The sequence below is a fragment of the Hemiscyllium ocellatum genome, chromosome 13 (genome assembly GCF_020745735.1).
Source record: "Hemiscyllium ocellatum isolate sHemOce1 chromosome 13, sHemOce1.pat.X.cur, whole genome shotgun sequence".
NCBI lineage: Eukaryota > Metazoa > Chordata > Chondrichthyes > Orectolobiformes > Hemiscylliidae > Hemiscyllium > Hemiscyllium ocellatum.
The window spans coordinates 35,796,890-35,822,672 of NC_083413.1; the positions used below are offsets into that span (position 1 = coordinate 35,796,890).

Consider the following 25,783-nt stretch of genomic DNA (forward strand, 5'->3'; position numbering starts at 1 on the left):
TGGAGGGCATGTCTTATGAAGGAAGGTTGAGGGAGCTATGGCTTTTCTCATTGGAGCAACAAAGGGTGAGAGGTGAGTTGATAGAGGTGTACAAGATGATGAGAGGCATAGATAGAATGGACAGCCACCCAGGGTGGAAATAGCTAACTTGGGGGATGGGGGGCATAATTTTAAAGTAATTGGAGGAAGTTTTAAGAAAGATGTCAGAGGTAGATTCTTTACACAGACAGTGGTAGGTGCGTTGAGTGCACTGCAGTGATAGTAGAGACAGATACACTGGGGACATTTAAGCGACTCTTAGATAGGCACATGGAAGATAGTACAATGAAGGTATGTAGGTTAGTCTGATCTTAGAGTAGGATAAAAGAATGGCCAACATCGAGGGCCAAAGGGCCTGTACTGTGCTGTATTGTTTTATGTTCTAAAACTAAACTGCTCTTAAGTGGAAAAACCTCCTTTTACGGCCACTTCTACACTTCGTCTGACTAAGGTTCTGCCCATTAAGACAGTCAAAAATACAAGGGCTATAGTTTTCAACTATGCTTGTGAACCAAAGTATTATTCCCATTGGGTGGCTTCTAAGTGATATGTCAGTTTCACTCAAGCAACTAGTTTAAATTTTTAAAAAATCTAGTAACATCATTGCAGGTATTCAATCTCAGTGTTTAGGGCTGTCAGCCAATCTGCATCCGATCACTATCAAAAATTGTACTTGCACTCCTGGGATGCAGGTTAATCTGGAATATGCAATCCTCAGGAAAAAAGAAGGAATATCTGTGCTCTCCAAACACATACATGAATGAAATTTGGTGTCAATATATCTAAATAAACAAAATTTGCTGAAGTAACAAGGAACTGGATGACAAGTGAATGAGCACATGAACGTGTGAAAATAAATTTAAAGTCCATCAACTTTAAGATAGGGAAAAATAATGACTAGTGAATTACGAGAGAGAAGAGGGGTTTTTATTTAAATTATTTAATGGATGTCAAAACCAGCAATTATGGCCCATCCTTAATTGCCTCAGAACTGAGTGGTTTTCTAATTCATTCCTGACTGTACTTTGGAGTCAATCACTTGGTTGTGGCTCTGCAGTCCCATATAGGTCAGACGAAGCAAATATTCTCACAAAAAGGACATTAGTGAACTCGGGTCCCCGAAGGATTAGCATCACCCTCAGGTCCCATGATATTACCACTGTTCTACCACTTCCTCCAAGTGGAACAAAGAGTCATCTGTAAAGCAATGAAGTGTTATAAAAAAAAATTCCATGTAGAAATTGGCTATTGGTTGTATAACCAATGAGTGCTATCAATGTACATCCCAAGCAAGGAGACCCAAGACTCCCCTAAAATCGGGGTTCAGCATTTGAGAGACTTGCTGGTTCTGGTGTATGGAAAGACAACTCACTGGTTTGACAACGGGAAGGGTGTCAACAATGGTCTAGCAGCAGAATTTCTGCCACTCCTGGCATCACCTTACCATGGTACAAGGGCATTATTGCCAAGGTCACCACTGGTGCCTATCCCTAAATGCCCTTAAATTAATTGTTTGCTAGGCCATCTTTCAGGGTAACTAAAAGTCAACCATATTACACTGTTTCAGAAAGCATTGGTAGGTATATTCTCTTGCCGAAAGAATATTCATGAACCAAGTGAAATTTTAAACACTAATTGATTAGTTTAATGATCGCTATTACTGAGAAAAGATTTCAATTCTAGATTTTATTAATTGAATTTAAGTTTTCACCAGCTGCCATGGTTGAATTTGAACTAATGTTCTCAGGACATTACCTGCACTTCTAGAATATAAGACATTAACACTATACCACCATCTCCCCAAAGCTGAAAAAAGAGTTTTTTAAAAATATACATTGAGGCAGCAAACACCTGCCGGGCTGCTTCAGCCACAAGATAACATGAGCCTGTTAAATGCGACCCATGTTAGAACAGGAGTCCGCTTATTAATACATGCAAGGGATCCAACACTTGTTTTTCACCTGCTCTGAAAAAAGCTCTGACAAGTTTAGCTGTGGTCCGAGCACATGAGCAAATCAGTTGCTGCCTGTTGTACTGCTAAGTTACAGTCAGTGTTGCACCTGTCTTACACCAAAAATAAAGAAACTCACATACCAATTTCTATCATTTCTATCCTATTCAATTTCTCCTGAAGGATATAGGCTATGGTGAACAGAAAACCTTACAGAAAGACCAATAACATTAAACTTAAAATTTAAAAACTTCAATGAATTTAATGAAACACTTTCTCATATACAAATTGCTCACTTCAATAACATTTTGTTTGGATTTTCAAGACATAGCCTATGAACTTAGTGTGGAACTATCTGGAACATTCAGCATCTTGAAAACATTATAAATGGTTAGGAGAAAATAAAGATCTTCAAAAAGTCATTTACAAGCTACTGGAGTGGACAGAGAGGTGGCAGATTAAGTTTACTGAGGAGAAATGAGAGGAATAATCTTGGAGATATAAAAAGATTCAAAAAGGGGTACAGGCGCAGAGGAACAGTGCATATATGTTCATAATCTTTAAAGAGGGAAAGACAAGTTGAGAGAGAGCAGTTAATAAAGCAATGGTACCTTAGGCTTTATTAATAGGACCATTGAGTACAAGAGGAAGGACATTATCTTGAACTTAGTTTAAAAGGGGTTCAGCCTCATTTGGAGTATTGCCTCTAGTACTGGGCACTGTACGGATATGAAAGCATTAAAGACAATGCAGGATACATTTGCAAGAATGGTTCCAGGGATAAGGGATTTTTGTAATGAAGATGGACTGAAGAAATTGAGACTGTTCAACTGGAAGAACAAAAGATTGAGAGGAGATCTGATTTATTCTAAACTTTCAGAGATATGGACAGAGTAAATAAGGAGAAAATGTTTGTACTTGTGAAAAATCAATAGATGCAGTTTTCAAGTGATCAGTTAAAAAAAAAAGTGATATGAAGAAAATATTTTTCATGTAGCAAGTGGTAACGGTCTGGAATGCACGGCCTAAAAGTGTGGCGAGGCATTCAACTGTGAATTCATTATCTGAGAAGGAAGAATATGCAGGGTTACAGGAGTAGACAGAAGAAAGCAATATGTCAGATGTGCTTTTGGAGAACCAGTGTACATACAATGAACTGAACAGCTGCCTTATGTGCTATAACAATGTGTGATCTGCATCCCGTACAGTCAAGTACTGTAACCTAAAATAATATTTTACCTATTTATTAATGCATGTTGGCTATGTCTTACCTTGCCACCTCCACCTCGAACTGCTTTTATCATCACAGGATAACCAATTCTACTGGCTTCCGCTTTTAAATGTTGATCAGATTGTTCATCACCATGGTAACCTTTAATGACAGGCACCCCAGCAGCTGACATTATGGCCTTCGAAGTGCTGGATTAAAAAAAAAGTAAAATGCAAATACAAATAAATTGCAGTTCACAGATTTTCCTTTCTTTTTAAGAACTATTCTCATCTTAGCAACTAAATTGTACAGAAATTGTTTATGAATAGACTTGGAAAGAAGTGCACTGGAGAGAGCAGAATGGAAGCCCCAGCTCATATTGTCATTTCATCTCTTTGTTTTTTAACTTTGTTTGTGTACAACTAGGTGTAGGATGTTATGCTAGACAATGGAGTGTTTCTCATTTCAGGTACTCATTATCACTACTGAACACTCTCAAGACGCAGGAGGCTGAAAAGCTCACATTCTACAATAATACCACCCTTCAAATCAAACCTCAGAAAAGTATTCTTTCTACATCCGTAGGATACTTTTATACCCACTCCAATATATCAAGATCTTTCCAAGACACTTTGATACAGTCTGGCCTGGATTTGGAATTAGGATCCTGAAATTAAAACTCCGTGTCTAACCCTCTACACTCACACAGTTCATCAAACTTTCAGTTTAGTTTTACAATCTTGGTATAACTTCAACCTTGATATAACGCCAACCTTTTGGATGCAATTGATTCCATGAAAAATCACTTTAGGGGGTCAAGTGATTATCGACAAACTGCTCAAAGATATTCAAGTTGTTAGATAGACAATTTTCAGCAGAATGGACATTGGCACATAAAAACTGATACGTAAAGAGTGTGATTTATATATATTTTGAAATTATTCATTTTTGAGTTTGTATGTTTGAATTTTGAACTAGTGACATATGGAACAGTGCATGTGTCTGAAGGCGTTTAATAATTAACTTGCAAGTATTTCTGTCATGATGATTTCTGTTAAAACATTTTAAGAGAGATAAACTCATCAGTTTTTGGAGACTATCTTTATATTGGGAGAGTTTACAAGAGAAAAAAGTATACAGTGTAATACAAAAGGTTTTCTGATAGAAGATTCTGGACTTGTTTTAAGCTTGGGGGAAATACTTATAGCTTGGACAAACTTTTCAGTTTTAGTTTCAGTTTGGGGGAGTTCTGCAATGTTCTTCGCTGAAAATGGATATATAAAGCAATTATGTCTGTCAAAGTGAGAAGATAATTTCAATGTTTTTTAAACAAAACTTCAGAGTAATGAGTTTAATAATAGGTCCAGACCAGATGTATTTGGGTAAAACCCCAAAGAGGTTATTAGAATCTGAGAAGTGTTAACTCAGGTGCATGAAGGTTCCAGGAAGAGACCATCAGATTCTCCAGGCTGGGAGTTGTAGTCACAGTTAAATTAACACTGTAGAAGTGATAGAGGAGATTCTTTCTGGTGTGAGTACTGAAAATGGGTGCTGTTGAGATCTGTAAAAAAGTGGTTTTGGGATTAACAGGAATGCATTTTTACTAAGTGTTTAGAAATCTTTAAACATGCACTTTACATAAATAGCTTGGTTTGTTCTATTTTATCTTCTAGGAGAAAGTGAGGACTGCAGATACTGGAGATCACAGCTGAAAATGTGTTGCTGGAAAAGTGCAGGAGGTCAGGCAGCATCCTGCTCCTTGGATGCTGCCTGACTTGCTGCGCTTTTCCAGCAACACATTTTCAGCTCTTGTTCTATTTTATCGCCATTTATTTTATTTAATGACTGTTTTATATGAAGCCCAAATGTGCAATATGGCATGCTTATATTTCAGTAAGAGGCTGCTTTGTTTAAAAAAAAACCCCACAAAATGTGATTTAGCAAGCCAAATTTCAGTTTGGGATCTGACTACTTTTAAAATTCAATCATGGTATTTGGGCATTATTGACTAGGCCATCATCTATTGCCCACCCCTATTTGTGCAAAAGGCAGTTATGAGTCAACCACATTGCTGTGGATCTAGAGTCACATCTAGCAGACCAGGTGTGAATGGGATATGTGGAACATTCCTTGTACCAGTCCTATTCCAGCCCCCACCCAACTTTCTCCGGCATGTCAATGATACCATCACCGTTACTTACCTCTCTCATCAAGAATTATAAAAGTTTATTGATTTCGCTTCCAATTTCCATCCCATTCTCACTTTCACCTGGTCCATCTCTCACTCCTCCCTTCCCTACCTCAACATCTCTGTTTATAAGCTGGCCACCAATATCCATCATAAACCCACCGAATTTCCACAGTTATCTTAACTACAGATCCTCACACCCTGCTTCCTGTAAAGACATGATTCCATTCATACAATTCTTCCCTCTCTGGTGCATCTGTTTTGATGATGCCAACATCGACAAGGGAGCCGCCAATATGTCCATCTTCTTTCTTAATTGAGGATTCCCCAGTACTGTTATTGATAGGGTCCTTAGTCGGGTCTGACCCATCTCCCATAATTCTGCCCTCCTCTCCTGTCTTCCCTCCCGCAACAGCGAAAGAGTCTCCCCACCCTCTATCTCACCAGCATTCATATCCAGAGGACCATTTCCACCATCTCCAGTGAAATGCTAACACAAGATACATATTCCCCTCCCTTCCCTTATCAGCCTTCCGCAGGGACTGTTCCCTCCAGAACACCCTGGTCCACTCTTCCTTCATTCTCAATACCCCCAACAGCCTCATGACACCTTCCCCTGCAACTGCAGAAGGTGTAATGCCTGCCCATTCCTCCCTCTTCAATAGCCAAAGCCCCAAACACACCTTCAAAGTGAAGTAGTGTTTTAGCTGCACTTCACACAATCTAGTCTACTCCATTCACTGCTCACAATGTCGTCTCCTCTATATTGGAGAAATGAAGTGTAGACTGGGTGACTGCTTCACAGAACACCTACACTGTTCCTGCAAAAACAGAACCCTGAATGTTCAGTTGCATGCCACTTCAAGACACTATCCTGTTCCCTGGTCAACATCTCTGTATTAGGCTTTCTGCAGTGCTCCAGCAAAGCTCAATGCAAATTGGAAGAACAGCACTTCACTTTCCACCTGGGGACCCTGCAGCCTTCTGATCTCAATATTGAGTTCAATAACTTTAGGGCTTGAACTCTCCCATGTCCTCACCCCAACTCCCACACGTCAGTCCTTGTCATCATATGGTCTGCTATTACACACAACCCATTGTTAGCCATGAACAGTTCCCATCAATAGCTATCCATCCTCCTAGCCAGATCGTTATCCACTCCTTTATCTGCCCAGCTGTTCTTCTCTCTCTTTGATCTCTATCCCCAACTATTATTTACTTCTTACCCACTCCCCCTTCCTACATTCTGCACATAAACTGCCTAGCTACTCTCAATTCTGAGGAAGGGTCACTTGATCCAAAAGGTTCACCTCTGACTTCTCTCCACAGATGCAGCAAGATCTGCTGAGTTTTACCAGCTATTTCTGTTTTTGCTTCAGATAAAAATGGCAATTTCTTTCTTTAAGGAACATTAGGGAACTAGATGTGTTTTTCTGACAATCGACAACAATCTCATGGTCATCATTAGAAGCGTATTTCCAGTTTTTTTAAAAATTGAATTCAAATTCCACCATCTGCCACGGCAGGATTTGAATCCATAACCCCAGACCATTACCTCAATCTGTGGATTAATAGTTCAGTCATCGGCTTAATACCACTTGTCCTGAAAATGTAAACACACCTCAAAATATGGTGTTCAATTTTTTTCTAAAACAGACACCTTTGCACAGCTTTCTAAGCTCATCTTTAGACGATGTTTTAAAACCACAGGAGAATGCAATTTTCTACTTTTTCCATTTTATGTAATCACTATGTTAAACAGGTACGTGTGATAAAGCTCCATGGCACAGCGCCTCACATACTATTATTTAGCCTCACAAATAAATGGGTTCTGCCACAGAGGTTTCTCATGCTTATTGACAAGATGTCTATTAAATCTTAATCATCACTACTTTCAATCTCTACAAGTGACTTTCTGTTTAATTTCTTATGCAACAAATGTCAATCTCCTACCTCTTGATGCCCATATCTCGAATGGCTGAAGAAGGTGGTCCAATAAAAATGATGCCCTCCTTTTTACATCGTTCTGCAAACTCTGTATTCTCTGAAAGGAATCCATAGCCTGGATGGATGGCCTGCAAGAGATAAATCACAAAATAAAAACAACAAACCATAACAGTAAAGTTGTGTTAGGATTCAGCAATACTTTCTTTAAAAAAAGAGGTGACTGTTTGAGATATAAAAATGGAACATTAAGAACTAGATGAAAAGGAATCTTTTATACCTGGGAAGCCTATTAACTTAATTGATCTTAGTTAATCTGTCAATCACAGGCAATGTCACCAATATCAAGAGATTGTTAGGAACAGAAACAACCCACTGAATCTCTTCAAATACTTTCCCTTCTTGTTCAATTAGATCACAACATAACCTCATATCCACTCATACCATTATCCATTATTAATTGTCAGCCAAATTTCAACTGACCTTATAATGACATCCTTTTAGGGAAATAAATTCTAAATTTCCATTAACCTCTATATAAAAACTGCTTCCTAGTTGATTTCACTCTAATTTTAGGATTACGCTTTCTTATTCTGCATTCCTCCAACCAAAGGAAACAATTTCTCTCCATCTACCCAACTGAATATTTTTAAGTTACCCCTCAACCTTCTGAACTAAACCAGACACAGTATTACACAGTGTCCTCATCCCACTATAGCCCATCTCCCCAAAACACTAAATTAAGCAGAAAAAAACCAATACAGAAAAAGTGCCAAGAAACTACCCCCAATTGAACAGAACTGTAAGTGTCTTAACTTTGAGTTGTTTTACAAACGAGATGAATCCAGTCAGTACAACACTAGCATGATATACAATTTTACAGAGTATGAATTTTAGTTTATCATTAACAAAAATGAAAAACAGTAATGTTTGTTTATAAAGTAATTTAATGGTCCACTGTAAATCACATCTATTATATCGCAAAGATCCAAGATTCATAGGATGACTAAGTTTAAGATCTATTCATCAATTTAACGGAGACAGACAGCCTTATTAATTGTAATATTGCCCAAAGCTAAGCAACAGTACACTTCTCACTTCTCAGCTTTAATCACAACTCACAAAGTTATTCAACAAAATTACCTGGGCAGCTGCTGTTTTAGCTACCTGGATTATCTTTTCCACATTTAGGTAGCTCTGCTGAGAGGCTGCTGGTCCTATGTGGTAAGCTTCGTCAGCCTGATGAATGAGAATGAATTAGTATACAATGGAATATCTTCAATAAATTTGAATCTTTTATTTTAACTTTGCTAAACCTATTACAGCAACAATCTCCATGTCATCACTCTTGGTGTAAAATATTCTGGCAAATGTAATTGCAACTGCTTTTAGAACTAAAGAACTTTAACAAATAATTCCCAAAATTATGCCTGATAAACAATACGATCAATCCCAAAATTTAGCATGTTATCAAAGATAACACATAGCCCTTAATAAAGGTAAAGCTAGAGCAGGTTACCCAGGCAATAGACTTTTTACACCTAAGGTAAATATACATTTTTTTTAAATAGAAAATAACAAATCTGAAATCCAGTTTGTGGTGCATAATAGTTAAAACCTGAGCAGGAAATGCCTAAAACTATTAGCTATGCACAAAAGAAAGTGATTGTGGAGGTGCAAACAGCAATAGTAGATCAGTCGCTTGTTATACAATGCCATCTGATGGAGTATCCATTGACTTCATGGTACAATGAACAGCTATTCATTCCTAACTGTCATGGCCCTCCTGTGAAGTTAAATTTAAACCCCTGACCAACTTGTATCACAGCATTATTCATTCTGATGAGAAACCAATATTACAGCATTGGATTAATCCATATGAAGAATACATAGATTGAAACAGCTTCACAGATGTGAGCACTGATATCATGTCATACCATTGTGACATGCATGGAATTTTTGTCTGCTTCACTGTACACAGCGACAGAACGAACACCCAACTTCTTTGCTGTCCTCATTACCCTGCAGGCAATCTCACCCCGATTCGCAATAAGAATTTTCTCGATTCTGCAAGTGCCTGGAAAAGAAATTAACAATTTATGCAAATAAATTGCTTATAATCATGATCAGACAGTAAACATTTAGAGTCATAGAGATGTACAGCATGGAAACAGATCCTTCGGCCCAACCCGTCCATGCCAACCAGATATCCCAACTCAATCTAGTTCCACCTGCCAGCACTTGGCCTATATCCCTCCAAACCCTTCCTATTCATATACCCATCAAAATGCCTCTTAAATGTTGCAATTGTACCAGCCTCCACCACTTCCTCTGGCAGCTCATTCCATAAACGTACCACCTTCTGTGTGAAAAAGTTGCCCCTTAGGTCTCTTTTATATCTTTCCCCTATCACCCTAAACCTATGCACTCTCGTTCTGGACTCCCCGACCCCAGGGAAAAGACTTGGTCTATTTACCCTATCCATGCCCCTCATAATTTTGTAAACCTCTATAAGGTCATCCCTCAGCCTCCGATGCTCCAGGGAAAACAGCCCCAGCCTGTTTAGCCTTTCCCTGTAGCTCAAATCCTCCAACCCTGGCAACATCCTTGTAAATCTTTTCTGAACCCTTTCAAGTTTCACAATATCTTTCTGATAGGAAGGAAACTAGAATTTCAAGCAATATTCCAACAGTGCCCTAACCAATGTCCTGTACAGCCACAATATGACCTCCCAACCCCTGTACTCAATACTCTGACCTATAAAAGAAAGCATACCAAACGCCTTCATCAATATCCTATCTAGCTGCGACTCCACTTTCAAGGTGCTATGAACCTGCACTCCAAGGTTTCTTTGTTCAGCAACACTGCCTAGGACCTTACCATTAAGTGTATAAGTCCTGCTAAGATTTGCTTCCCCAAAGTGCAGCACCTCGCATTTATCTGAATTAAACTCCACCTGCCATTTCTCAGCCATTGGCCCATCTGGTCAAGATCCTGTTGTAATCTGAGGTATCCCTCTTCGCTGTCCACTACACCTCCAATTTTGGTGTCATCTGCAAACTTCCCCATGACAGTCTTCTAGATAACTAGTCTATTTATCGTTTCCTTCTTTGCGTCTTCCATCTTTCTTATATAGGAGAAATACATTTGCTATCCTCCAGTCTGATGGAACCCTCAGAAACTAGCTAATATTTGGAAACTAACACCAACGAATCTGCGAACTTGAGAGTCACCTCTTTTAACAGTCCAGGATGAAGGCCTGCTGGTATTTCCAATGTTTTCTGTTTTAACATTAATTAAAATGGTGAACATTCCTTCACTAAGAGTACCTTCGTTTTGGTAGAATGTAAAGGATAAATTTTCATTATACCATTAGCTCTTAATTGACTCAAACTTTGGCTGCTATCCAGAAATGAAATGAATGATCTCATAGCTGTTATAACACTGTTACATGATACCTACAAACAACTCTGAAACCACTAGATCTTTAAATAGTAGGTGGATGTTAAAATCATCACACAGAGTCACAAGAAATTTAAGAGCTCAAAGTTAGACACTGATCTAACGCAACCCAGTCCCACAACATCAGAAGCTGTAGATTCGACAACCCAGTTGGATGGCATAGTAATAGAAAATGCGTTAGTTGACAAAATAAGCACTACAGACTTTGTTTTCAAAAGTGAAGTGTGTAATAGCTTCTATTTAGTAAAGAACAAAATCTCTGGAGTAGAGCATTTCTTTAAAATTAAACTTCAATCTGCTATATTGGATACCAATAGATTGATAGGTTACAGTCCGCAAGCAAAAACAAAAAGGAGGTGGACACCTGCCAAGTAAATCTAGGCTGTCAGGATTTTAGACAGATCCACAGCCATTACTTAAACGTACATACTTTTGGCCCCAAGGACACTTCTTTCCCTGTCATGCAGAAGTACATAACTCCATTCAAAATTGCATGGAACACTGGATTTTAAACATTATGAAATATATCCATTAACTACAGTCAGAACTCTTCCTAACCGACTAATCACTTACTATGCTCCAAATAACAACCTTTCTTTACAACAATTGGAGATCTAAACTCAATGTAAATAAATATAAATTACATAATGATTGCACCTTGGCAAAATGCATCTGTGAAGCCACCATAATTAAAGAAAACATAATACCTGTTGAAGCGTTTCTTAAGAAGGCCGGTGCACAAAGCCATTGCCTATGTAGGAAACAGAATTAATTAACCAGAAACAATACAAATAATACCCATTTTCTTAGTAGGTAATGCAAATCAGAACCTGCTAGAGGTATGGTGTCTCAGAACATGCAACCATAGGTCGTCTGTGCCAGATTTTGGATCTTGCGAATTTTCCGGAGGGGTGACTTGACAGTTTGTACTCAGAGCATGAGAAAAGACAAGTGCACAAAGCCAATGACTAGTTGGCATGCCACCATAAGAATGCAACACCTAGCTGAGATATTGTTTCATCTAATAAAATAAGTATGCACTGCAGCTTAAAAATTGCTCAGTTTCCAAACATTGCCAGTTTTCTGATAGCTGGATATGAGACACTATACCTGTATTTACAAAAAATCATTGGAGTGCAGAAGTTCATACAACAACAGGCTTAAGAGCATGAAATGTTTAGAAACAATACACTCTATGTTTAATCTAGTACAAATAAATCTGAAAAGCTAAATCTTCATAGCAGTCAGATTATGCTTTATTTTCCAGGAAATATGAGTTTTCATGAACTTACCATTGCCTTTGTTATCTATTATTTAAAGGTACTGGTGTTCCAGAAACCAGGAAAGTAAACCAGCAAATGAATGACTCCATGAAAAGATCAATACGTTCAGAACGATTTAGTATCAAAAGGCAGAAAATGGATTATAAAATTAAATTGTGCTCAATCTACATCGATTAACCAGCTTAACCTTTAGAACTACATTCTATCAAACAAATTTTAATGCCATACAGTAAAGATGTCATAGAATGAAAAAATAATTTGGCACAAAAAAGGGGTCACTTGATCTGCTTGTGCCAGCTCTTCATTAGCGTTATCCAATGAACCCACATATCTGTTCCTTCCCCTAAAAGTCCAGTGTCTTTTCCTTTTCAAGTATTTATCCAATTTTCTTTTGAATGATAATATAGAAACTGCATTTATCATGATTCTTTCAGACATCATATTCCTGATCACAACCACTTGCTGTGTAAAATTATGTTTCCTCATCCCAGCCCTCGCTTTTTTTGCAATCACATTAAAATTGGTGTCCTCTCGTAACAGGTGTCAACTTGTTTCCCATATAGCATTAGTTCTCATGTAATGACTGTTCAATTATTTCCTTTTTGGCAAAAATAAATAATCTCTAATAAACACGAACAACAGTAGATGACAATAAAGACTGTGGCCACTATGTTCATATGCTGGCATCAACAAATTATATGGCTCCATATAAAACCTATCAATGATGTCTTTCAGAAAATACAAATTGTTTGCAAAAAGAATGAAACACTTCAGATGAAGGTAGGCAAGGCAACAGTGGTTGTTCGGATGTTGTGCTCATTAGTTAAAAGGATTCAGATGCAACATATGATGGTTGGCTCCAAAAATAAGGTGTATCAACAAGTATGCAAAATTCGAAGGGAGTCCTCATCAGGCAGCTATCTTTATCATGTCAAGATGGACTAAACAGATTGAGAAAAGTTTCTTAACATCTTTGCTGGAGAGTAGGATCCTAACATCAAATATTAATGAAATCAACATTCACCAAGCCAACTGCTTGTTCATTCTCCAGCATTAGTGAATCATCCACAATTGTTGTGGGTTGTACAATTTATTTTGTCTAGACAACTAATGTATCATTATCTAAAGTGGTGCTCCTTAAACATAATAAACTGTCTTAAAATTCTTCATGAATAGTCAACTGCCTATATTAAGTAACTGTGGCCCCGAAGATCCATACTCCACCACTGATTTTATTTGAATAAATAAATACAAAGCAGTAGAAAGTCAATAACCATTCATTACTTTGAAGAGCTCCATCGCATCTCCTTTTACCAGAAACAAAAGATCAGTCAGTGCTTTGTGATGTTTGCTGTTTGTCCAGTGCTATCTCAATGCAAATCTTTCTTTTCTTCAAATTACCTCTCCTCATTCTCTCTACTAAAATGGATCATTTCACCATTGTGTTAAATTTCACCTGCTGTGGTGCTCATTCATTCCACCAGTCTGTCTACAGCCCTCCTGAAGTCTATTATTATCATCTCTTAAATATATTTGAAAGTTTTGTATCATTTATAAACTTTGAAATTATTCCCTGTGTACCCAAATTCAGATAATTTCTTTCTGCTCCTTAGCCAATTTTATATCCATGTTGTTATTGCCCCTGTGTGGACAGGAATGGGGACTGCAGGGAGGATGAGCTGATTGACACAGCAGGAGAAAGTAAGGACTGCAAATGCTGGAGATCAGAGCTGAAAACGTGTTGCTGGAAAGGCGCAGCAGGTCAGGCAGCATCCAAGGAGCAGGAGAATCGACATTTCAGGCATGAGCCCTGAAGAAGGGCTCATGCCCGAAACGTCGATTCTCCTGTTCCTTGGATGGTGATTGACACAGCACCCTGGTGCAGAGAGCCATTCAAGTGAAAAAAGAGAAGAGAATATTGTAATTGAAGATAGTATAGTTAGGGGCATAGACAGTGTTCTCTGTGACCAGGATTGAGAGCCCTGAAGGTTGTACTGGCTGCCTGGTGCTTAGGTTTGGGATATCTCATCTGGGCTGCAGAGGAACTTGAAGTGGGAGGGTAAAGATCCAGTGGTCGTGGTCCACGTAGGTACCAACGACATAGATAAAAACAGGGCAGAGATTCTGCTAAGGGAGTCTGAACAGCTGGGAGCTAAATTAGAAAGTAGAACTAATAAGGTAATAATCTCTGGATTACTACCTGACCCATAAGCTAATTGGCACAGGATTAACAAGATTAAGCAGGTAGATGCACAGCTCAAAGATTGGTGTGGGAAAAATGGGTTTGAATTGATTGGACATTGGCATCAGTACTGGGGAAGAAGGGACCTGTTCCGATGGGACGGCCTTCATCTGATCAGTGCTGGGACCACAGTCCTAGCAAATCGTACAGCTAGGGGTATAGGAGAAAGTGAGGACTGCAGATGCTGGAGATCAGAGTCAAGAGTGGGTTGCTCAAAAAGCACAGCAGGTCAGGCAGCATCCAAGGAGCAGAAGAATCAATGTTCCGAGCAAAGGGCCTTCATCAGGAATGAGACTTATAAGATGAGAGGGTGGAAAGCTAAATGAAAGGGGGGTGGGGCTGGGGGACAGGTAACTGAGAGTGCGATAGGTAGACAGAGGTGGGGGTAACAGGGGGATCAGATAGCTCAGAGGAGGATTGAGTGGATAGGTGGAAAAGAAGATGGACAGGTAGGTGAGGTCATGAGGGCTTTAACTAGTGGTATTGAGACAGGGATTTAAACTGAAAGGGAGGGGGAGGCATGGAGTTTTAGGGAAAATTAGAAAACCCAAACTAAAAGAGGAAGTTAGACTGCAGAACTCAGGAGACGTTATTAAAATCTCCAGCACAGACACAAATAGGACAGAGTATCTGGAAAGGGTTAGCAATCAAACTTCAAGCACACTGGACAAACAAATGACAATGAGAAGAGGAGAGTTAACTCAAGGTGTTATATCTGAATTCACGCACTATAAGGAATAAGGTAAATGAGCTTGTAGCGAAGATAGAAATTTGCAGGTATGACATGGTTGGTGTCACAGAGACATGGCTGCAAGGGTATCAGAATTGGGAGCTGAATATTCAAGAATAGCCATCCTATCGAAAAGATAGACAGGTGGGTAGAGGAGGTGGGGGTGTCCCATTAGTAAGAATTGAAATTAAATTAATAGTAAGAAACGAAGTAGGGTCAGATAGTGTAGAACCTGTATGGGTAGAATTGATGAACCGGAAAAGGAAGAAAAACTATAGATGGAGTCATGTATAGGTCTCCAAACAGTAGTCAGGAGTTGGGGCGGAAGATATACCAGGAGATGGAAAAGATGGAGGAAAGGCAAAGTTACAGTGATCAGGAGGGATTTCAATATGCAGGTGGACTGGAAAAATCAGGTTAGTAGTGGTTCGCAAGAAAAGGAATTTCTGGGATGTTTATAAGGTGGCTTTTTGGAGCAACTTGTGATGGAGCCCACGAGTGAACAGACAATACTGGATTTAGAACAGGCAATACTGAATCTTCTCGGCCCTGAAGCAGACTCGCTACCACAGCCACATCTCCTTCCTCAGCGCCTACCTACAGAACCAACACACCGCCAAACCCTCACCAGCCGAAGCCTGGAGGAAGAACGCTTCATCTTCCACTTTGGGACCCTCCAACCACATGAGATCAATGTGGATTTCACGAGTTTTCTCATTTCCCTTTCCTCCACCTTATCACAGATCCAACCTTCCAACTCGGCACCACCCTCTTGACCTATCCATCTTCATTCCCACCTATCCACTCCATCCTCTGCTCTGAGCTTGTACCTTCACCCCCAACTTCATCTACCTATTGCATTCTCAGCTACCTTCCTGCAGCCCCACCCCTCTCCCATTTATCTCTCAGCCCCCTTGGACCACCCCCGCATTCCTGATGAAGAACTTATGCTCGGAACGTTGATTCTCCTGCTCCTCGGATGCTGCCTGACCTGCTGTGCTTTTCCAGCACCACACTCTGACTCAATACTGGATTTAGTGTTGTGTAATGAGGCAGACTTGATAAGGGAGTTTAAAGTGAAGGAACCCTTACGAAGCAGTGATCATAACGTGATCGAATTTACTCTGCAATTTGAGAGGGAGAAGATAGAATCAGAGATAACAGTATTTCAGCTGAATAAAGGTAACTACAGAGGAATGAGGGAGGAGCTGGGGAGAACTGACTGGGACAGGAAAGATAGTGGAACAGCAATGCCAGAAGTTTCTTGAAGTAATTCAGGAGACACAGCAGAAATTCATCCTGAGGGAAAAGAAACATGATACAGGAAGGATGAGGTAACCATGGATGACGAACGAAGTCAGGGATAGCATAAAAGCAAAAGAGAAAGCACATAAAGTAGAGAAGAACTGTGCAAAATCAGAGGCTTGGGAAGCTTACAAAGACCAACAGAGGACAAAGAAGAAATGAGGAAGGAGAACTTTAAATATGAGAGTAAGCTAGCCAGTAATAAAAAGGCAGACTGCAAAGGTTTCTTTAGATATATCAAGGGCAAAAGAGAGGCAAAAGTGGACACTGGGCCGCTGGAAAATGATGCCAGAGAGATAGTAGTGGGTACAAAAAAATGGTTGAGGAACTGAATAATTACTTACGTCTGTCATCACAGTGGAAGACACGAGTAATTCCTCAAAAATTCAACAGAGTGAGGGGGTAGAGCTGAATATGGTGGCCATCACCATGGAGAGGGTGCTAGAAAAACTGAATGGCCTGAAGGTGAATAAATCACCTGGAGCAGATGGACTACACTCCAGAGTTCTAAGGGATATAACGGAGGTGCTAGTGGTAATCTTTCAGGAATCACTAGAATCAAGGAGGACCCAGAGGACTGGAAAATCGCTAACATAATACCCCTGTTTAATAAGGGAGTAAGGCAGAAGACAGAAATGTATCAACCAGTTAGCCTAACCTCAGTCATGGGTAAGATCCAGAAATCCATAGTGAAGGATCAGATTTCTGAATACCTGGAAGTGTATGGTAAAATAGCAGAGTTTTAAAGGTCATAATCACTAAAGCTTTTATCAAGGGTAGGTCATGCCTGACAAATCTTCTAGAATTCCTTAAGGAAATAACAAGCAGATTAGACCAGGGAGAACCAATGGATGTTAGCTACCTGGAATTCAGGAAGGCCTTTGGCATAGGGCCACACAGCCAACTGCTAATAAGGGCTCATGGTGTTAGAGGCAAAATGCTCGCATGCATGGAGACGTGGCTGTCTGGCAGAAAGCATCAAGTGGGGATAAAAGGGTCCTTCTCAGGGTGGCAGTCGGTGACAAGTGGTGTTCTGCAAGGCTCAGTGTTGGGACCACAACTTTTCACATTAATGATCTCGATAAAGGAACTGAGGGCATCCTGGCTAAGTTTGCAGGTGATACAAAAATAGGTAGAGGGACAGGAAGTGTTGACAAGGCAGGAAGGCTGCAGAAGGATTTGGACAGGTTTGGAGACTGGGCAAAGAAGTGATAGATGGAGTACAAGGTGGGAAAGTGTGAGGTCATGCACCTTGGTAGGAAGAATAGAGGCATGGACTATTTTCTAAATTGTGAGAAAATTCAGAAGTCTGAAGTGCAAAATGACATGGTCATTCTAGTTCAGGATTCTCTCAAGGTAAATATGCAGGTTGAGTCAATAGTTAGGAAGGCAAATGCAATGATGACATTTATTTTGAGAGTGCTTGAATATTAAAGCAGGAATGTGGCTCTGGTCAGGCCACAGTTGGAGTATTGTGCACAGTTTTGGGCTCCATATCTCAGGAAGGGTGTAACGGCCCTGGAGAGTGTTCAGAGGAGATTCATGAGAATGGTCCCAGGAATGAACAGCTTAGCATATAAGGAACATTTGAGGACTCTGGAGGTTAGAAGGATAATGGGGGAATCTAATTGAAACTTACAGAATCTGAATGGCCTGGACAGAGTGGATGTTGGGAAGATGTTTCTAATGATAGGAGAGACAAGAACCCGAGGGCACAGCCTTCGAGTAAAGGGAAGACCATTTAGAACAGAGACAAGGAGAAACTTAGCCAGAGAGTGGTGAACCTACAGAATTCACTGCCACAGAAGACTGTGGGGGTCAAGTCATTGACTATATTTAAGATGTAAATAAATAGGTTCTTGATTGTAAAGGGGATCAAGGGTTACGGGGAGAAAGCAGGAGAATGGGGTTGAGAAACTCATCAGCCATGATTGAATGGTGGAGCAGGCTTGATGGTCTGAATGGCCTAATTTCTGCTCCTACGTCTTTTAGTCTTAAAAGTCTTAATCACTCAAGCTTTTATTTTGCTAATACTCCAGCCCATGGGCAACACCCACAAAACCAAGAAGCATTAAAAAACTAAGACAATAGTGCCCACAATATTTTTCTCACTAACCAAGGATGAATCCCAGTGGAAATGAGGGATTATGAACACTTTTTACAATAATTTATTAACGTATTTTATGCTATCCAAATTCACTATTCGCTTTTCCTTTCCTGCTACATTGACAGCATCCTTTTCTATAATGTGGACAGGTGCACAGTACTCACTCAGTACCTCAACCATATCTCTATGAGAACTCCTTTTTGGTCAGAATTCTACTATCAAAAGGACATGGTTAAGAACTATAATGAACAGATCATTCTTTAACATCACTATTCTTCATTCACAAAAGTATCATTAAAAGTTAGTAATGAATAAAACAAACTACAATTTAAGAACACAAACACAGTCTATATTTAAGTGCTGTATATGATTTTAGAAGAACAAGATGTTACTCTATTCATTTATAGTGGAGTTTTGTTACAGTTGAGTGTATTCACGGTAACTTCAATCCAAGTACATTTTTGCATGCTTTCACTTTCAACAATATTAATTTATTAGACTAATTTATTCAATTTAAAATCTATTTCTTGTGCACTAAATCTAGATTCACCATTCAATATCAACTCGTGATTTATATTTAACACACTATTTTGATTTTAAAGCAACACATTAAACCCTTTTCTGGTAGTTGCTAAAAGAAATTTTATTTGATGTGAGTTAGAAAGTCATTGGCTGAAAACTAACCATGAGCCAGCAGCTGTGTCAAGCAAGATTTACACAACTGGCTTAATAAGATATATTGAATGTAGTTTATACACATAATTGCTGAAGTTTGTCTGCAAGAGGAACTCCAAAAACAAACCATCCTAAGCAATGCAGCCTTAGCTCAATGGTGGCATAGCATCCTCAATTTTCCTTTTCTCTGTAACAAAGGCTTAATCCCAGTGGAAATGAGGGACTGTGAATGCTGTGACTTTTCAACAACTTCTTAACCTACTTTAAAGAGTCATACAGCAGGGAAATAGACCTTCCAGTCCACCCGATCCATGCTGGCTGTAATCTCAAACTGAATTAGTCCCACCTGCCTGCACTTGGCCCATATCCCTCCAAACATTTCTTATTCGTTTATTTATCTAAATGACTTTTAAAGGTTGTAACTTTTTAAAGGTTGCATCACCACTTCCTCTGCGAGTTTTTTCCACACAAGAACTACTGTTTATGAAAAAAATTTCCTCTCGCGTGCTTTTCAAATCTTTTGCCTCTCACCTTAAAAAATCTTGAAATCCCCCACGAAAAGATATCTGCCATTGACTTTATCAACACCCTTCATGATTTTATAAACCTCTACAATGTCACCGTTCAGGTCTTATCAATTTATTTATCTTTATATTTTCTAAGAACTCGAGAACTTCCTCTTCTGTGATGTGAACTGTTTCCAAAACAGCAATATTTATTTCCCTGACTTTTCCAGCCTCCACTTCTTTGTCCACAATAAAATCTGACACAAAATACTCATTTAATATCTCTCCAGTTTCCTAAGGTTCAACACAAATATGACTTACATGATCTTTAAAAGGATCCTACTCTCTCTCTAGTTGTTCTCTTGCTCTTCAATTTCTTTGGATTACCTTTAACCTTATTTGCCAAGGCTATCTCATAACTCCTCTACGGCTTCCTGATCTCCATTTCAAGAATGATGCTACACTCTTTATACTGTTGAAGAGATTTATTTGAACCCAGTTGTCTACATCTATGATTCTTTTTTGTTCTTGACTAGAACCTGAATATCTTTATTTGTCCATTGTTCTCTAATTTTTATTTTTATTTACCCATTGAGGTTCTTGATGTTTATATATTACTTGCGATTTATTTTCATAATCAATTTTCTTCTTTTGTATTAGTTTTTGAGTAATCTGCTGGTTCCTAAAACATGCCCAATTCTCTGGTCTACCAATAATTTTCACTACTTTATCTGCCTTTGTCTTTTTATTTACCTGACTGGCTTTGTTGTCTAAGGGTAGTTCATTCTTCTCATTGAGTCCTCCTTTCTGATGAGAATAAAGTTTTGTTTTGAGTTATGAAATACCTGCTCTGTTCCTTGAAAGTGGAGTTGCAGGTAGACAGGATCATGAAATGGCATTTGGCAGACTTGCCTTCACTGGTCAGAACACCGAGTATAGGAGTTGGCATGTCATGTTGCAGCTGTACAGGACATCGGTGAGGCCATGCTTAGAATACTGTGTTTAATTCTGGTCACCCTTCTAAAGGGAGGATGTTGCGAACAAAAGATTTACAAGGATCTGCCAGGTCTGGAGGATTTGAGTTACAGGCAGAGCGTGTATACCATGGGGATATTTTGTCCATAAAGCGTCAGATGCCAAGGGATGACCTTAAAAATGTTTATAAAATCATGAGAGGCATGAAAAGAGTGAATCGCCATTGTCTTTTTCCTAGGTGGGGGAGTCCAGAACTAGAGGGCACAGGTTTAAGATGAGAGGGGAAAGATTTAAAAAGAACTAGAGGGGTAAATTTTTCATGCAGAAGGTGGTACGTGAATGGTCTGAGCTGCCAGAGGGAGTGGTGAAGGTTGGTACAATTACAATACTTAAAAGCCATGATGTGGAGGTGCCAGTGTTGGACTGGGATGGACAAAGTTAAAAATCGCACAACACCAGATTATAGTCCAACAGGGTTATTTGGAAGTATAGTTTTTGGTGTGCTGCTCTTTTATCAGGTAGCGGTGCAGCAGAATCATAAGGCACAGAATTTATAGCAAAAGATCACAGTGTCATGCATGCAACTGATACGAGATATTGAACAGCAAGAAACCTGCAAACCATTCTAAAAGACGAAGGACTTAACAGCAATCTAGGTTTGTTCAACATACCTTATCGCTTGTGTGACATTGTAATCTTTTGCTTTAAATTCTGTCTTAAAATCCTGCTCCACAGCTACCTGACAGAGCAGTGCTCCAAAAGCTAGTACTTACAATAAACCTGCTGTTTTTTAAACTTAAAAAGCATCAGAGGAACTTAATGTCTTTCAATTATAAGTTATATATCCAGATAATGAATTAAATAATAGTTGAATTATAACAGAGCCATTATTTTTAAAACTTACAATAAAGAAGTTTGACATTTCACATTTTTCAGGCTAGTAAGGCTACTTCATGTTAATTAAAATGTATGTTAGGAAAATCCCACTTATATTTCAGTCAACAACGTCTAACTTCTTCAAATGTTTTTTACTGCAAGCCTAACAGTGCCTGTGTGGAAGTTCAATTCTGAATTACCCATTGTTTGGAACATGGTGTACATGGACTTCAGTAAAGCCTCTGATATTGTTCCACATGGTAGACTGTTGGAGAAAGTGCAGAGGCATTGGATTGACGGTGATTTAGCAGTATGGATTAGAAACTGGCTTTCTGAAAGAAGGCAGCGAGTGGTAGTTGATGGAAAATATTCAGCCTGGAGTCTGGTTACAAGTGGTGTGCCACAAGGATCTGTTTTGGGACCATTGGTGTTGTCATTTTTATAATGGGTGGATGCGTTAGTAGGTTTGCAGATGACACTAAAATTGGTGGAGTAGTGGACAGTGTGGAAGAATGTTGCAGGTTAGAGAGTTTTGAGAAGATTTGGAGCTCAGGTTGAGGTTCTGGATGTAGGTTTGCTTGCTGAGCTGGAAGGTTTTCAGATGTTTTGTCACCATACTAGGTAACATCTTCAGTGAGCCTCCGGACAAAGCACTGCTGATGATTCCTGCTTTCTGTTTGTATTTCTTTGGGTTAGTGATGTCATTTCCTGTGGTGTAACCTAGTTTGGTGATGAAATGCCTGAAAGTGAACTTCCAGCTCGGTAAGCAAACCTACATCCAGAATATTGCAGGTTGCAGGGAGACTTGGATAAACTGCAGAATTGGGCTGAGAGGTGGCAAATGGAGTTCAATTGAGCTAAAAGTGAGGCGATTCACTTTGGGAAGAATAACAGGAAGGCAGAATACTGGGTCAATGGAAAAATTATTGGTAGTGTCGACATGCAGAGGGATCTTGGAGTCCATGTGTGTAGATCCCTTAAAGTTGCCATCCAGGTTGATAGTGCTGTTAAGAAGGCATATGTTGTGTTAGGTTTTATTGGCAGAGGGATTGACTTCCAGAGTTGTAATGTCATGCTGCAAAATGCTAATGTGGACTCACTTGGAATATTGTGTACATTCTGATCGCCCCATTACAGGAAGGATGTGGAAGCACTGGAAAAAGTGAAGCGGAGATTTACCAGGATGTTGCCTGGTCTAGAGGGACAGTCTTACAAGGAAAGGCTGAGAGACTTGGGTCTGTTCTCATTGGAAAGAAGAAGGCTAAGAGGGGACTTGATAGAGACATACAAGATAATCAGAAGATTAGATAGGGTAGATAGTGAAAATCTTTTTCCTAGGATGATGACAGCAGCTTGTACAAGGGGACATAACTACAAATTGAGGGGTGATAGATTTAAGACAGATATCAGAGGCAGGTTCTTTACTCAGAGAGTGGTAAGAGTGTGGAATGCCCTCCCTGCCAATGTAGTTAACCCATGGCAGCGGGAATTATACATGAAGTAAAAAGATGGAAAGATGGTTTGTGTACTGGACTGGGCCACATTCACAACTGTCTGTAGTTTCTTGTGGTCTTGGGAAGAGCAATTGGGATGCAATGATACATCCGGTTGAATGCTTTCTATGGTACATCTATAAAAATTGTTAAGAGTCCTTGGGGACATGCTGAATTTCCTTAGCATCCTGAGGAAGTAAAGACATTATTGTGCTTTCTTAACCATTGCATTGACATGGGTGCACCAGGACTGATTGTTGGCAATCATCACTCCCAGGAACTTGATGCTCTTGATTATCTCCACCTCTGGAAACACTCCCTCCACTCCTTTCTTGAAGTCAATGACTAGCTCCTTTGTTTTACTGACATTGATAGAGAGGTTGTTGTCTTTACACCATGCTGCTAAGCACTAAATCTCTTTATTGTATTCAGTCTTGTCATTATTTGAGATCCCTACAATAGTGGTGACAGGGCAGCAAAATTGTAACTGGAGGCGGGGCGGAATTTGGAGCATATAAGGAATAGAGTGGGCAGTGTTGCAGGATTATGGTGTTTGTTGCCTATTCTTACTGATTGCAGTCTATGGGTCAGGAAATCAAGGATCTAGTCAAAGAGGAGAGGGAGCAGAGACCAAGGTCTTGGAGTTTAGGGGTGAGTTTATTTGGAACCCACAGTTAAAACTTTTCATTTCTTCCTCAAAACAGGGGAATGATAGCACAGAGTGTGCCGTGTGGATTGTCCACGACTCCACAATGACCTAAAATTACAACTCCAAACCTTCCTGAAACCAGGTGAACCCTGAACTCTGAACCCTGAACTCTTCCCCTTCCCCCTCCCCGAACACTCACTGCCTGCAGCTTCTCCGGGCCCACTGGAGACCCCGCTCTCTCACCACCGCCGCCGCCATGATGGCACCGCCAGCTGCACGATCAGATTCGTTAACGGTAACTAAACCGTCCCTCGAGCGGGAGCACTGGAACTACCGGCGCCGCTGCACCCTGTCTTGATCAATAATAAAAACAATTCGTCTTTGCCCTTGATCCGGCTCTAAGTCCTCTCGCCGACCCGTACGGCAGCCGCTGCCAAATAACCAATCAGCATTGACTACGGGAAAGGGGCCGAAACTGGTCGGCCAATCAGATTTGGAGGTTCTCGGACAGAAACGTTCAAGGTCCTAACGCCGCCTCCCCTTCCCCGCCAGGCTCCCACACGCACTCTCCCCTTCCCATCACCCCCTTCCCCTTACTTCCCCCCCACACCCACTCTCCCCTTCCCCTCACTCCCCCCCACACTCACTCTCCCCTTCGCCTCACTCCCCCCACACCCACTCTCCACTTCCCCCCCCACACCCACTCTCCCCTTCCCCCCACACCCACTCTCCTCTTCCCCTCACCCCCTTCCCCTTACTCCCCTCCACACCCACTCTCCCCTTCCCCTTACTCCCCTCCACACCCACTCTCCCCTTCCCCTTACTCCCCTCCACACCCACTCTCCCCTTTGCCTCACTCCCCCCACACCCACTCACCCCTTCCCTTCACCCCCTTACTCCCCCCCCACACCCACTCTCCCCTTCCCCTCACTCCCCCACACCCACTCTCCCCTTCCCCTTACTACCCCCCACCCACTCTCCCTTTCCCCTCACTCCCCCCACACCCACACCCACTCTCCCCTTCCTTCACCTCACATTCCCCTCACTCCCCCCGCAACCCCACTCTCCCCTTCCCTCACCCCCCTTCCCCCACTCCTCCCCTCACCCACACTCCCCTTCCCCTCACCCACACTCCCCTTCCCCTCACCCACACTCCCCTTCCCCTCACCCACACTCTCTCCCAACCCCCTCTCTTTCCTTCACCCCACTCTCCTCCAAACCTTCTCTTCCCTTACCCCCACTTCCCTGCACACCCACTCTCCCCTTCCCCTCACTCCCCTTTCACCCTCACTCTCCCCTTCCCCTCACACTCACTCTCTCCCAACCCCCTCTCTTCCCTTCGCCCCCCCTCCTCCAAACCTTCTCTTCCCTCACCCCCACTGCCTCTCTTCCCTCACCTTACCCGCTACTCCGTCTCCTCCCTCCCTCATTCTCCCTTGCCCACTCTTGCCCTTCACCCCCATTCTCATGCACCCCTTTCACCCATCACCCACACTCTTCCCCCTCCCCTTCTCATTTTGGTAAATAGTGGAAAATTTGAGATTTTCTACTTTGGCCGAAAGAATGGAAAAGCAGAATATTTAAATACTGAGAGTTCAGAAAGCAGTTCAGAGGGATCAGCATGTCATTGTATGTACATCATAAAAAGGTTGCCTTCAGGTACAATGAGTAATTGCTAAGCCAAATAGAATTGAAAATGTGTTGCTGGTTAAAGCACAGCAGGTTAGGCAGCATCCAAGGAACAGGAAATTTGATGTTTCGGGCCAGAGCCCTTCATCAGGAATCAAAAGTCAAATAGAATATTGACTTTTATTGCAAAGTGGGTGGAGCGTGAGTACAAAAGTCAGACAATACCTATACAGATTATTCGTTAGACTGAACCCAGAATACTGAGTATAGTTCTGGTCTCCTTACCTACATTGGGATGTAATTACATCGAAAGCAGTTCAGAGAAGGTTCACGAGACTGTTTCCCAAGAAAAAGGGGCTGGTTCATAAGGAAAGCTTGAGCATGTTGACTCTGTACCCATTGGAGTTTAAAAGAATGAGAGGTGACTCATTTAAATATAGACGATTCTGAAGAGGCTTTACAGGATAAATGGTGAGAGGATGTTTTCTCTCATGGGACAGTTAGGTCTAGAGGGCATAG

General features: G+C 40.7%; 1 protein-coding gene across 2 annotated transcripts in view; it reads right to left on the reverse strand.

Annotated features, from left to right (window-relative positions):
- The window catches only part of mccc1 (methylcrotonyl-CoA carboxylase subunit), an 88,541-nt gene extending 64,490 nt beyond the window's left edge, over positions 1 to 24,051 (reverse strand). For both annotated transcript variants that reach the window (XR_009645363.1, XM_060834747.1), the window contains exons 1-6: positions 23,835 to 24,051; positions 11,502 to 11,545; positions 9,270 to 9,409; positions 8,476 to 8,571; positions 7,342 to 7,463; positions 3,262 to 3,409 (exon numbers count right to left, since the gene is read on the reverse strand). Coding sequence is in view for 1 of the 2 variants with exons in the window: in XM_060834747.1 (XP_060690730.1) it covers positions 3,262 to 3,409; positions 7,342 to 7,463; positions 8,476 to 8,571; positions 9,270 to 9,409; positions 11,502 to 11,545; positions 23,835 to 23,893 (609 nt within the window). In the remaining variant the exon portion in view is untranslated. The remainder of the gene's footprint in view (positions 1 to 3,261; positions 3,410 to 7,341; positions 7,464 to 8,475; positions 8,572 to 9,269; positions 9,410 to 11,501; positions 11,546 to 23,834) is intronic.
- Positions 24,052 to 25,783: the final 1,732 nt, after the last annotated feature.